Source organism: Dermacentor variabilis, chromosome 1 (assembly GCF_050947875.1).
Source record: "Dermacentor variabilis isolate Ectoservices chromosome 1, ASM5094787v1, whole genome shotgun sequence".
Lineage (NCBI taxonomy): Eukaryota > Metazoa > Arthropoda > Arachnida > Ixodida > Ixodidae > Dermacentor > Dermacentor variabilis.
This window is the reverse complement of record NC_134568.1, coordinates 280451765-280466968: the sequence shown is the minus strand read 5'-3', so window position 1 is coordinate 280466968 and position 15204 is coordinate 280451765. Positions and strand designations below refer to the sequence as shown.

The 15204-nt window shown below is 41.7% G+C and overlaps 1 protein-coding gene across 3 annotated transcripts in view; it reads left to right on the top strand.

Moving 5' to 3' along the window:
• The window catches only part of LOC142565769 (uncharacterized), a 50344-nt gene extending 39354 nt beyond the window's left edge, over nucleotides 1-10990 (top strand). For all 3 annotated transcript variants that reach the window (XM_075676298.1, XM_075676313.1, XM_075676306.1), the window contains one exon: nucleotides 2424-10990. In XM_075676298.1, the coding sequence (XP_075532413.1) occupies nucleotides 2424-2784 (361 nt within the window). In that variant the 3' untranslated portion in view covers nucleotides 2785-10990. The remainder of the gene's footprint in view (nucleotides 1-2423) is intronic.
• The last annotated feature ends 4214 nt before the right edge of the window (nucleotides 10991-15204 follow it).

Genomic DNA, 15204 nt, shown 5'->3' with positions numbered 1-15204 from the left:
TATTGGTGCAAAGTCTGGGTAAAGACAGAGCAGCGATAAGTGCTAAGTCTTTTGAAATAGAACAAGAATGCAGGCCACCACAAGTCTGCAAACACTGTTACAAACGATAACAGGCTGAGACGTCCGTTGCCACCTTTATTACCGTACTCCGCTACTCTCCCAGCACGCCATCCATCCACGCTCACCATATACCACTCGGCACTTCGCGTCACCCGCCATCTTCCTTCCTCTCTCACCGCCACCCTCATGCCATTGCACTTGCGCCACTGCATTCGCACCACCGCACTCGGGCCACCTGGTCCATCCCCTGGCAACTACAGTCAACCACACGCAGCTTCCGAGAACCGCGCCTTGCCTCACCTCACCTGGAGCTCTCTGTCCGCTTACGCCGCCTCTCTCTCCTCACAACACGCAGTGCATGCAATGAGTGAATGAGCATCAAGTGCTTGCGAGCTTTCTATGTTTGGTGTCGACAAGGTCTTTTGCATTTCGCAATAAATTATAAGTTTGTATCTGTTTGGAATCAAGCAAGAAAAAGCCCAAAACAAAGCACCTTCTCTGCTTCTTCTCAGCCCTGCTGATATTCTGCATCCATTCTTCCTGCTGTTGTTCCTCTATTAGAAAGCTGTAAAATCATAACATAACATAACATAACAATAGCAAGAGCCTTTATGCCTCTTGCTATTGTTAAAGCTTGCTGACACACAGCACATGAAGCTCGAATTACTCTATAAAAAAACGCCTAATGTTTAGCTGAAATGCTGATGAAAAGGCTGCGAAGGCAGAGACCAGCAGCGACGGGGACTTCTGGGCCCACAATGCACTGTACAGGCATGTTGCAGCAGTGCTGTAGTGAAACTGCTTGTGATATCAGTCGATTGTTGAGAAAGGACAAAATTCACTGCTGTGCATCATTTCTGCTCGTGGATATGCTATGAAACACGTTAGCAGCCAGTCGGAACATAAAAACTAACATAAAAAGGTAGCTTGCAAGTACTTCAACAACACTGAAAGTAATCTGCGTTGTTTCAGTGCAATTGTTCCATTGGCCTCGCCATTATTGCGAATTATGTTGTTGTAATCTTGTCCACACCAATCACCACATCACGGCAAACAAATGGTGTCTTGGCATTGGCAGGTGGTGATGATGCTTGTACACATGTTTGCATGGTGTTATTTGATGGTAGTTGCTAGCACTAGGTGCAGTCCACACTGAAGCTTTGCTCTCGATCTGATCTCTACTACACACACTGGTACTTTTGATCCTGTAATTATTGCTCGGTTTCTTGAGAGATATTATTTATAAATGCTTACGGCAAAGATTCTACCCACAGAGACTGTAAAGTATAGCCAGTGACTGGTCAAGAATACAGCAGTAAATGCTTCTCAAAGGGAATGTACTCATGCACTACCAAATAGCCTTGTCCTAACTCACTGTCGTTCCTTTTGTATCCATGTTTTCCCCTTTCCTAGGTATACTTCGTGGTGCAAAATACATTTCTTGAAAAGGGACAGAAGAAAGGAAGACAGTGAAGTGCCAACTGTCCTTCTGTCCATTTTCAAGAAATGTATTTTGCGCCACAAAGTATACCTAGAAAACATAAGCACCAACTTGCCCTAGAAGAAGTCCTTTTGGTCTTCCCCTTTGTCTAGCTCAGGCACTTTCTTGCCATGAAAATCCTCAACGTGTAGGCATGAGTGATATCAACATCTACTGTGAGGTCAGTAGGGCCTTTCAGCTTTTGATAGTGTGTATTCAGCTGTGATGCTTACCCACACAAGAGGGAGGGTTGCCTAAGGGGTACTTTTTACGTAGGAAATCAGTGAAATTCCTCTCATAATCACCTATTGAAGTGGTACATTCAGCTGTGAGCTGTCTTCATCCCCATTAATTTTCTCTGTTCTGTGTTTGGTGCATGGCTCCAGATTTCTTATTGTTATGGAACAACTCAGTTTTCTCCTCCTCTTTATGCCACTGAAACCTGTTGGGGAACTATTTCTTGAAACACGGAGGAACAGAGGGCAGAACTATCATGCCTTTTTGAGAGGAGCCTCTCCTGCAGTCTTGTTTCATCACTGTCTACAAGAACTTGCGCAGTAATTCTTGAAACATAGAAACCTCCACACAATATTATTAATTTAACAAAACTTTTCACTGCAAGCCTTGCACTTTTTTTCCACTGCTTCAAATTGTCATACGAGGTTCTTGATTATCACAGATGCTGAATGCCTAAGCTCTAATCGCATTGGCTGTATGACTGAATCACATTCCAGGATGGTTTTTTTTCTGGCTGTGAAACAATGCTTTTCAAGAAAGCTTTTTGCCTACCAAATATTTGTCGAATCTGTGGTTGCATTCTCATTGTGTGCCACTAACTTGATGACTGGCCTACAGTGTCAATACGAACTCTCATAATGTGCAGGCGATCGCAGCAGGCAGCAGCCCGCAGAGCTGAGGCCACCTCTCGGCCAGAAGCAGCGCCATGCCCTTATCAGTTACTAGATCGAGGCCACGAGTGTGGAGGTGCTTCTGCAAGCCCTCAGTGTGAGCGGCGTCAACATAGGCGCTCAAAGTCGCACGAAGAAGAGCCACCCTGCCGCGGCTGGCACCACCACTACCGGCACCGAGAGCGAGACTTGGAGCGCCAGCGTGCCATGCGCCAGGTGGCCAGCTGGATTGAACGCGAGCAACTGACCGGCCCACCACCCCCTCCTGCTCAGCGTCATGAGCACCACCATCTGCACGAGCATGTGCATCATCACTACCATCACTACGTTGACTGACAGTGCGCCCATGTTTTGGCTCTTGCCTGTAGGTACACTGGCCGGGAGCATGATGTAGTGCGCTGACTGGGAAAGCAGGCTCTTGCTTCTCTAAACACAGACACAGTGGCAGTAAGCAGCTGACGCTAGGCATCCACTGCACAGCACCACAGATGTACACATCCTGACCCTGTTGACCACAGTGACAGTAAGAAAGACAGTTCTGCCATCATGGAGCCAAGCATTTGGATCTACAACATCCCATAGGTGCACAGCGTTCATCGCTAACTGGACCACTGCACCGAAAGATTAGCCTGTTTGTTCTTCACACTATCAGGCCTCCAGCACAAACTCATCCATGGTAGTTTCATTGCCAGGGGAAGCTGTCCCCATATTTGTGGGTTTTCTACTGTGCTGAAAAATTAATTGGGTGTGCCATGAAATGAGGCTGGGGAGGTGGTTTGTTCACCCCATTTCCTAGGCCTTAAAGGGTGGAACTTTGTTCCTTGAGTTAGAAAGAGTGAGGTGAAAGATAGCTAAACGAGGTAACAGGTTGTAAAAGATACATGCTGCCTGATATTTTATTTACACCCACATGTACACATCCAGAATAGGCCGTTGCAATTGTAATTTGCATGTAAGTGTTCTGTGGAGAATGTTTAGTATTTGTTAGTATGATGCTTTTAGAGTGTGTTCAAAGTATTTTGTCACATGCCAGTAGTTGGATGCCGGTGATGGTATTAATCATAATTAGCAGAGCCAGTGTATCTGGCCCATGTTTTAATAAGCTTTGCAGGCATAAGAAATTAATAGCTCTAGCATTATTTCTTTTGCTCTGCATTGTTTGCTGATAGGTGCATCTGATTAAATGCAATAATCTACTTGGATTTCATTTGGTGCAGCTGTCAACACTTGCATACTTTTCTACATTTTTGCTCAGCAAAATGCATGGCAGGTTGCTCACGTTTTCTTCATGTATATCAGGGATGGTACTAAAATGTTTTAATCCATACAATATATGTGTACTTTTTTTCACTTTTGGTTCGCATCCTTATAGCATTAAATTGTTAAAATTCCTAGGAATGCTGCATAAATGTATAGGTCCTTGGCTAGTTGACATCATACAGCTTTCTGTAATAGCCAAGTATCATGACGAGTGAAAAACTGCAGCATGGTTGTTGGACATGTGCCTGATGCCCACTTCCATGAGTCCTAAATGGAAAGTGTTATTAAAAGAGAAAAATTTGAGAGCGAGTGTATCGAGATAACTTGGTTGGCAGGAATATTTAATACAAGTTTCCATGCCTCGAGTGGATCTCAACTAGTTAAAAGTAAATAACATAATGAGCCTGTGATTTTTATAATTTGCAATATAATTTCTTAAATTTGCTGACAGCAAGAATGCTTACCTTTGGATTATACTAGAAGGCACTTTTGAATTTGGTAGTGTAGCCGTTGATGGAATATGAACAAAGAATTTGTGTTCAGGGCAGGGATAACTGGAGATTGCAGGGAGAGGCCTTCGTCCTGCAGTAGACGTAAAATAGGCTGATGATGATGAAGATCAGGGGGTGCACGTCTTATACTAGGCATGAAAACATTCATGTTATTTCTCAATGTGTTTATAATGCACTAAATGTATGCTTTTGCTCACTCACTGGTAGTAAAAATTACACTGAAGGCAGACTACCAGCCTTGATTAACCAGCTTAGTGCTGAGGTTAATTTCCAGTATTTATTGATGTACTGTAAAAATGAAGATGAATGAAAATTGCTGACAAGCATACCGTATTTACTCGCATAATGATCGCACTTTTTTGTAAAAAAAAATAGGCACAGATTCAGGGGTGCGATCACTACGCGGGTTAAATTTTCCGCGAAAAGGGAAACATTTTATTTTCATCCCACATTTGCTGCGAGATGACAACAGATCAACAAACAGGCAGCTGCCGCTGTTACAGTGCGGGACACCAAAACAACAATGGCGGCTGGCGGAGTAAGCCGAACACGCCGAACGCGTTATTTTTTTCTTCTCCTGAGTACATTACATGCATTGAAACAGTTTCTTCCGTATCAGTAATGAATAATATTGTTAATATCAGCAAGTTTGCGGCAATAACATAGCCATGTCTCCTTTGAGGGGACAAAAACAGAGATATGGCGTGCTTAGCTGCCAATGACATATAAACACATGATGGGCATGCTTCGAAAACTGCACCATTTGTCTTCACTACTATCCTAATATGGCACGTTTCCGCTAAGGGTGGATGAATGTCTTAGCTGTGTTACAAGCGTTGGCGTATGAATAGAGTACACTTCTAACGTATCGGTGTAAACATGGCTACTATCGCTGTCGCCCGCGATTTGTTGCATGCCCACGAGTGCAGACGAGAGGAATTAAAAGAAGCCTTTGTAGTTGTTGTTGACCACAATCATTAAAGAGCCTACAAATAATAAAGCCAAGGCAAGTTTGGTTGTAGCTTTTTTTTTTTTTTTCATGGAAGTGCGGAAAGTGATGAAAGGAACGAAATGGGGCATCTGCTTAAGAATATGTTTGGCGCATGCAGACCACTTGGTACGTCTCGAAGAGTCTTTCGCGTAGCATTCGACAGGTGGTAAGCGCGATCATCGTTAGCTAGACTTGGCACATGACATATTGCTGCGCCAAGTTCGGGGTGTGATCATTACGCGGGAAAGACAAAGAATTGCATTTTGACGACAAAATTTAGGGGTGCAATCATTACGCGAGTGTGATCATTATGCAAGTAAATACGGTAATTTGCAGTGTGGTACTGTTGAAAGCAACTTTGACGAATGTGAACCATGAGTTGGAGGTGCAGTAAAGTCGAGCTCACTTATAACGGCCCCACTTATCATTTAGTACAGACAGGTTTTCATTGCCCAAAACAGTTTGCAAGGAGTGCAGAGAGTGCTGACCACTTGCGATGACTTGGTCACTGTGCTGGGTCAGTTCGAACAGCACAGCTCACTATCATGCTTACGTAAAAAATTGCAATACATGTTTTTGCCCAAAATGTTAAACCTGTACCTTGTTAGCTTCGTAAAAGGATCTTACAATTACCGTATTTACTCGAAAATAGGTTCTACACAAATACAGGTTGACCACTATATATATTGAACTCGCCGAGAAGTAAAATATTGTAATTCAAATATAAGTCGGCCCATGTCTTTTTAGGAAAACAAAAGACTTTGAGCATGACATGTTTCTTTTCTGCAAGCTCAGCTACTAAGTCTCGCTAGTCGGTGCTACAAGCTGCATCCTTGTCGGACGCATCCCCAGGCTTCCTTGGCACCCAAAACAGTGTTGTTCCTCAGTGCCATTGAGTGCGTTGGATATGCAGCATTTATTAAGGCCAGCCTGGATAACCTCCAGTGGGCATGATGGAGGAGCTCTATTAGCTCAGTACTTTTGCCAAGTTAACGAATGTAGGTCAAGATGCTTTGGTCAGGACTGTGTAGGTCAGTAGCTCATTTTGGGCAACATAAAGAAAGAAAAAAAAAGGTTTACTTATATTCGAACAAACATGGTATAATGAACCCTTATAGTAAGCACTTTTTGTATTGTAAGTAGTTCGTTGTAAGCGGGCTCGACTGTAATTGGTAAAGGGCCTGTAAATATGTGCCTTGTAAAACCTGAAGGTGCTACGGCAGACAATTTTAGCTCTTTGGAGTCCAAGCTTTCGTTACTGCCTACACTAATTGCAAGGTCTTGTACTGATATATATATATATAGGTACATCAACACACCACTGCCAAAAACTTATTTTCTGTGCCTCCTAGCCAAAGAAAAAAAATGAAGATATGCTTCCTGATAGAGTTCGCAGTCTTGAGTGACTCCTTTCGAGGATCTAGTGCACATATAGCAAAGAGAATTGATATTAATCTAACCCTGGATGATAACCTGCCGAGGAACGCTCTGTTTTAGAATATTTGTTGCTGTTGGGCATTATGATACTGTTCTCTATTTAAAAGCTAGTCCTGTTTGGTATTTGGGATGATGGCCTTGATGCTTTTGTTTGAGGTTGTGTGTTCTGAACTGTTCTAACATTTCGTTTTAAAATGAGACACTGACAATGCTAGTATATTTTAATCACAGAAGCAAATAATTGTAATTAATCATTGTCCAACCTTTTTCATGTCTGGAATATTGACTGATTAAAATTTATATCAGACTTCACTTGCGCTATTTAAAACTCCTCACTTGAGCAGAAGATTTTCAATTTTACTTTCATTTTGTGCTTTACGAATAAAATGGAAACCCATCCACTGTCACAGCAACTCTGGAAACTGTTTAGGCTGCTTGTAGGACGACCATTTTCCACAAATTAAGGGCTGTTGTCTCTTCTTAAGAGGAAGCTTTAGCTCGGGCCCAACTCCGACGCGGCCTATTCAAATACATGTAAAATGCAAAAACGTTTTTCTCAGATAAACCCTGGACCGATTTTAATGAAATTTGTTGCATTTGAGAGAGAAAGTTAAATTCTAGTGACTGTTGGAAGCGTAATTTCGATTTAGGGCTTGAATTTTGTTGCAAGAATTTTCAAAAATGCGAAAGTTTGAAAAAAAATAGAACCACGAAGTTTACGAACTCATAGCTCTACATCAAGAACAGATACCATAGGTCTGTGAATGGCATCCATTAGATTATTGAAAGCGGACAAATACGATATGTAATTTTACATCTTACGTGAATTTGTTACGTTGTTTACAAGGGTTCTGCAAAAGCTGTATTTCCACATTGCAAAATTTTTTTGAGATTCATGTGTAACATATCAATTTTGTCCGCTTTAGATATCCTATTAGATGCAATTCACAGAATTGAATTATCATTTTTGGTTGCTGAGTTACAGAATTGTAAACTTGATATTCTTGTTTTTTGAAAATTTTCAAATTTTGCCTATTTTTAATAACTCTGCGACCTAAATCAAAAATTCGAAACCAAGTCACTGATCTTAAGTTTTTCTTTTAACTGCAATAAACCTCATGAAATTTGCATGAAATTTGGTGCAGTAGTTGCCGAGAAAAGCGAATTATTCTTTTACATGTATTTAGATGGGAGCACCCGAGCTAAAGCTTCCTCTTAAGAGGATGCTTTAGCTCAAGTGCTCCTATCTAAATACATGTAAAAGGAGAATTCGTTTTTCTCGGCAACCACTGCACCGAATTTGACGAGGTTTGTTGCATTTAAGACAAACTTAAAATCTAGTGACTGTTGGTTTCGAACTTTTGAGTTAGGTCGTCAATTTTTTATTAAAAATGGGCAAAAATCGAAAATTTTCAAAAAACGAAACTATCAAGTTTACAACTCTGTAACTTAACCACTAAAAATGATAATACAATTCTGTGAATTGCATATCTTTCATTGCTGAGTTACAAAGTTGTAAACTTGATAGTTTCGTTTTTTGAAATTTTTCGATTTTTGCCAATTTTTAACAAAAAATTCACGACCTAACTCAAAAATTCGAAGCCAACAGTCACTAGATTTTGAGTTTTTCTTGTAAATGCAACAAACCTCGTCAAATTTGGTGCGGTGGTTGCTGAGAAAAACGAATTCTCCTTTTACATGTATTTAGATAGGAGCCCCTGAGCTAAAGCTTCCTCTTAAGAGGGTGCAGTGTACAAGCGGGGATAATGAAAATTCATTTATAAAACGGTATGCTGCCTGACATGTAGGCTTGCGTCTGCTCTATTGTGTGTTGTAAACGAATTGGCGAGGAAATGGTAAATATAAATTTATCTGAAAGAATCAACAGTAGGCACCCCTGTGATTATGTTATTGCTACCAACTTGTCGTCTGCTATCCTGGATCATTATAGCATGATACAATGCTTGTAACAGAAGACTTTCTTTAAAATGAACTTGAACTGACTGTGTTCATTACATATTTGGCTTGATGCAAGTTTGCTGCATCTGCAAGAAACCAAACAAAGGTTTCAAAACTGTTATGCTTGCCCCAAAAATTGAGCTTAAGGAGAGGCTATTGGATATGCATTCTTCATAGAACACCGTTTTTTTTTTTATGTATGTAAATTTTCATGGATGGATATAAATTGTTCTCAAAAGAAGTGTTTCATCAGACTGTGTGTGCTTTGTAATTTTACAAGAAAACTTGTTTCAACCATGTGATGGAAAGTTGGGAAAACATTAGTTATGCTTTGGCACTGCTTGACAATGGCAATCTTCCTTGACTTTGAGATTCCTTAAAAGATGCTGCGACTAGATAGTAGGATTTCACCAGTGAGTCTGGTATACTGTGTGCATGTAGTACATTAAGGTAACCCAAATAATTGTGTGCCCTTCATTATGCCTTTGTGCAGATGGAAAAACCTTATTTATGTGACCGTGTTTAGTACAGCATTTTACAAGCATTCCTATGTATAGGTAGCATGTTTCGAGGGACCATATTCTTCTTATATTGTTTGGCAGGTGCAGAAGCTTGTAAATGCAAGATGCTCTGTTGTAGAAAGCTAAACATAATTTTACAAGATAGTTTGGCCCTGTATATTCTAAAAACTGCTGACTATTTTGTGTAACTCGTTTCCTCTCTCAGTGGAAATCATTTGATATGTGGTACATGTTGTGCATTAATGCCCTGCGTTGTGGACTACATCTGTGCTTCAGTGCTTTGTGCAGGATTTGGTGATATTGCATCAAATGTGTGTTGATATCTGCACTCCTATCGCCCACGTGAGGAAAAAAAGAAAAAGACCTCACTGAAGAATCTGTTTTTACAGACTTCTTTCTAATATGTGTATTAGGTGCATTGTTGCGTACAGCGGGCTGTGGCAGTTATATGTGAAGAGTGGCCTAACTTTATTACATTTATAGTTGTATACCATTCAAATTGCACATTGCTGTGTGCTGCGAAGTTTTGATTTGAACTGAAGAAAAATTGAGGTATTTTTATTTCTATTACATGAGTAATGCAGATGGACTGAAAGAGCATGGACGTCATACTCAATAACATATGTACTACTTAGGAAGTGGAAGGTAATTCTTCAGATCTTCATATGAGTACTTGATGGGTCAATTTTTATACCTGAAAGTGTATCACTGGGATTTTTAAGGTTATACTTCACTACTGTCAAAGTATTCGCCAACTTTTATTACAAAGATAGAAAAATTACATTGTAGCAGTTACGGTAGTGGTGTATTGTGACACTCACTTTGCTAGATCTTGTTAAACCTGTTCAGTCTTCCATTGCTTTCCTTCATTGACTTAAAAGTAAATGAAGTAGTGCATAATTGGAAGAAAGCTGCAAATGATGAGCCTTTCTGCAGTGCAGGAATAACCAGTCATTTGTCTTTTAGACTATTGCTGCCAATAGCTCAGGTAGGCATGTATATTTATAAATTAACCTAGTGAATTCCCCCTAATTTGGAGCAGCACACGAAACAGCTTTTATAGAGGAATGGTTAGCATCTGCATGAACGTATGCTATGAAGCTATACAGTAAGGCTGTACAGTTGCCTTGGTTTCTACTCTTGGGTGCTTTGTAGTGTACTGGTTAGTTCAATTGGTATAATAACCAAGTAGTGGAAATTACTTAAAAAGGCAGAAATACTGCCAAACTTTTATTTTTAACTGAATCACTTTGAGTTGTTAAATATACCCTCATATAAAATAGGTTATTGCCTTTATTATGCACTGCTAAATGCACCCTTTCAAATGCCTGCCTACCTGCTTCTGTAAATTCATGGCAATAAAACATAAACATTTTCCTTTTATCTTTATATCAGTCTCCTTCCTACCCTGCACATTTATCCTGATTGCACTAAATACTCGGTTAACATTTTCAGCTTGTACATAAACTGCTCAAGGAGCCTCAGGGATCATAGAAATAAGAACGGGGCAAACATTCTGAAATTTTTTGCATTTGTTTTGTATAAAGTGTGGACATTTTTGCTGTTATATAAATATATACATATACAGATATTGTAATGCCATGCTGTGACGGTGCATTGATATTAGATGCACCTGTGTTATTCTGCCATAATTTCAACCTGTGGATTGTGTGTAAGTTATTTTGTACATAAAATTCCATACCTCAAGCCAAATGTCATGTCAATGCTGCATTGAGGGCATTGGTCACACCAAGGACCTCAGTAAGGGCTATTGCACCACTTTGGACATTTGTAAGTCACAAGTGGGGAGCAAGCCTCATTGTACTGAGTGTGCTGAATAAATGTTATAACTTCGAATCAAATTTAGTGGGCAATTGTCATTTCATTGGTTGTAGTATATAATCTCTTGCGGTGATATTTACTGACTGCCGTTTCTGTGCAGTCAAGCCTTTAACATTGCTTATAAATTCTTTCTGTCAAAAGCTATTTGCCTGAGTAGAGATACTAAGAACTGGATTAAACTGACTCTCCTAAATTTTGATTTGGTGACGTCTCAAAATGATGTGCTTTCGACATGTTATTACAACTGAAGTGCGTGCACTTTTCAAATGTGCATATATCATCCTGCGTGTTTATTTTGACAGCCTTAATAAATTCTTAGTGTTTGCCACTGGCTTTTTGGTGCTCAAACTTGGCACAGAAATAGCATATTGTGGCCTAGTCTGCATACCAATGCATTTGGCATCAATATTTTTTTGGTTTCACAGTACTCAAATATAAAAATAGCATTGCAGAATGAAGCTTTGCCTGGCTACACAGCTCTTGAAACAATCGAATGATTGCAGGGATGGATGTGCTGTGCCAATTGTGCCATATTGCGCCCAACCATCGCGCTGCGCCAACCTGCCCCGAAACACTTAAATTTTGAATGAAGTTGCCAAATTTAGCAGGATGTGCATGTTCGATGGCAACCACACAGCCATAGATGTGCGTTGGCTAGTGCCTAGCCCTGCAATCCAAGCCTAAGCAATTCATTTCAGCGTCGGCGTCTTTGGAGTGTGGGTTTGTTTGGACGCAAAATTGTAACTAGGCCACAAGAAAATGAAAGCCATTTCGTTCTATACAGTGCATTACCAATGTTTTATAAAGGTGTTATGCACTTGCTTATATGCGGACCAGCTAAAGATTATTTGAACTGGTGCTCATTTTATAGATCATGGGGTGTTCAGGAAGGAAAACTGTGCTGAATGAAAAGGTCGTACAGATTGCTCAGCGTGTAGCTGATCAGTTTTGTTATATCTTTCAGCACTAGATTTTGCGCCCTGTTGCAGCAAGGTAGAAAGATGCAAAAGTTGGAAAGGATGCATACTTATTAATTCAGAGTGAAAACAATGGAAGACACCGAGTTTACTGTGTGTCCTTCGAACTCTGTGTCTTCCGTTGTTTTCACACGAAATTATTAAGTTTGCACCTTATTGGTACAGCTGCATCGATTAATGGGCGAACACTATGTGTGTGACATTCTAAATGTATTTCACACGTGCACCACGTCCAGTTACCGGGACGATAGTGCGGCACGCCGACAAATGACCTGCTTGCTTTAATGAAACTTCTTCGTCACAAATATGAAATGGTAACCACAATCGTCGCTCAAATTTGCACACAGGCTACACCATTTTCTGCTAGGCCACACCACACAAAATTGGGCTCTCGCTGCCGCAGAATGCAATCCAAGGATGTAAAGGTTCATATTAATGCGATAACGTGAAGGGCCTCGTGTCACAGAAAATCCGGTGTTGGTGTCCAGCATCAGATGTCGTTTTGGCAAAAAGAGTTTCGAACCACGCATACCCAACCACGCAGGCCCTCCATGTAGCGCAAGGCAATTACTGAATTGAATTTTTCGAGGCAAAATATGTTGGGAAAATCTTAAAGTACGACTTACACACAACCTACAGACATAATAGCATCAGATTGTAATTTGAATATATGAGAAAACATAATTCTGTTATGCGAAAACTTGGAAAAGCACAAACCCCTTTTACAGCGTTTCTGCCATTCATAGTGCGGCCGTGGCCTCCGAGATTTGCATGCGCTGGCACGTGAATCTCAAAAGCCATAAAGCGGTGCCCAGTAGCTTGCAACACCTCCAGATGGTGCTCGCCTCCACTGCATCGCGGCCCACGCATGAGGCCGCGTTTCTACCAGAAAGCTCGCCTTCGTGCAGAGCGTTCGCCGCCAGCGTTTCCCAGTAAACATTAGACAGTTTTAGTTTAGCGTCCGCAACTATAGCGTACGCTATACGCTATAATATAGCGTACGCTAAGCAGCGCACGTTTTCTACAATTTTAGCTGACCGGCGGTATCTTCAGATCTCAGAGGCCATATGCCGTCGTTGCGGCTATTTCGCGCCTTTAGCGACAGGTGGCGCTGACATCTCGAATGTCCTCCGAACACTTCTTTCGTTAGGCTTCGATTCGTTCGAAACGAGAAGCGATCTCGAAAACACCACGAGGTTATCCATAATACTCTGTCGTCGAAGCAGCCTGAGGCTAAGCGAAAGCCGTTTACACAGTCATTTGCTACGAACGAAGTGCATTTTACAAAAGCAACGCCAAATTCAATTCGAAGCGGGCAGCCGGGACCGCCGCCATGTTTCCCGCAAGCTCCGCAAACCCCGCGTTTTTTAACTCGTTTGCGTTGCGTACGCCCGCTATAGACATCAGACTCTGCCCAGGCGGCGCTGCGAAAAAACCCGTCACCAGCGCCCCCATCGGAGCCTTGGCGCGAACTGAGTAGTGCAAGGGGAGCTGTTCGCAAGCGAAGGTGCACAGGCCACAATGGACCCTTCTCTTTCGTTTGTGTTGAGGCACTGTTTCCTAAAAATCAAGGACCTGGAAAGCTTCTTCCGCCCATCCACGCTTCGGAAAGGAAGCTCAGCAGAGCGAAGTACGTGTACAATATAAAATAAAGTCTCAAGTGTTATTTCGGCGTGCTGCAACTCGCAAGTACAGATATCATCAGGCTTGTCTATAGGCATATCAGCATAAAAATCTTAGCATTTCAAATTGGTTCATATTGAATATGTCCGGAATACAAGACTTATTAAGTATCTCCTATATTTTTTATGTATTTTATCGTAATGTTTTGTCTCGCAATTATTTACAGAGAGTAAATCCTTTCATAGCCTTTTCCAGGGCAGCAAACAGAAAACGTTTTCCAAGGCAGCAAATGGCGTGCGATCATAACGAAAATAAGCTTCATACGTTGCCTAGCGCTTCATCTTTCTTTCTCGCAGGAGCTACAGCATCGCTCAATACCTTAATTTGAACTTTTTGCAGACGCTTCGAGTAGCAAGCGCGCACACATAAATGTAAATAAACGCTACATTTTTTTCTTTACACACGTGCATTATTACACAATTACTCATCCAGTGCTCCTACAGCAACTTTATTGCTCACATTTGAAAAACGCAATCGAGCAGGCTCAGCACAATGTGAAGCGTGCTTGTTGTATCGGCGCAGGACATACAAAATACCGAAAGTAGAAGTGAGCTCGCGATACAACGATGCTCCAGAACAGGATTCTGAATTCATAAACGAACCAAAATGTTTGGTTAAGCTGACCTGCCAAATCTCTCCGTTCCACTTGTTGAGTCAAGCGCAGGCGGACGTCTGCTAAAAGGCGGAGATATCGATGGCACATAAGCAGGATGGTTCGCAACGTTGTTTTTTCTGTTACCAACGAAGTGGCGGCTGCAGATTCTTGAGTTTTCGCATGGTTACCGCGGTCCTCCGTCAGGGCTACGCAACATAATTACAGAAGAACAAAATTGTCGCACTTTCTCATGCGAGCCGCTGTGCTGTGGGGAATCCGATTACCCAACAGGTTGAACGGCCCGTATACAGCGCTCTTGCCTTTCCCCTTCATACGATCACAATGGAAATCAGAAACTGAACGTTGCTATTCCGTCCTTCACGTTCATGGCAATTTACAACACAACAGTAGCGTCGATTGCGGAGTTTTTTTCGTAGCGCGCGGAGCTATCGCGGTTGCTGTTGTTTCCGTCATCAGTCTGATGAGTGAGCCAGCAAGCGCTTTATGGCAGTTCGGTGGCACGTCCGACTAGAATAGAAATTCATAGCTCTCTGTCTGGATGTTAAATGCGCAAAACACTCGCCATATGGACCAAAATCTAGTTAAATTGTCGTTTCGCAGTCGCTAGCTGCATAGGCAACTTAGCAAGGGAGTCGGGCTTCGCACTACTCAATTACTCTCTCTTCGGACCGGCAGGTGGCGCTACGCGTCTTGCAAAACTCCAGAGTCTGACGTCCATACCCGCTATTTCGTTTAGCTTTCAGCGCATGCGCAGTGACGATCCGCTACTTTTTAGCGTACGCAATGGTATAGCGTACGCTATACTAAAATTGCTAATAGAGAGTTTTAGAATAGGAGCCCTAAACGTTTTGGGGCCCCAAAGAAATAGCGTCGAAGCCACTGCGCATGCGCAAGACGCAAACTCCGTTTGGGTTTTGCGTTGGGAACGCTACTTCACCGATTTAGCGGGAGCCCAAAT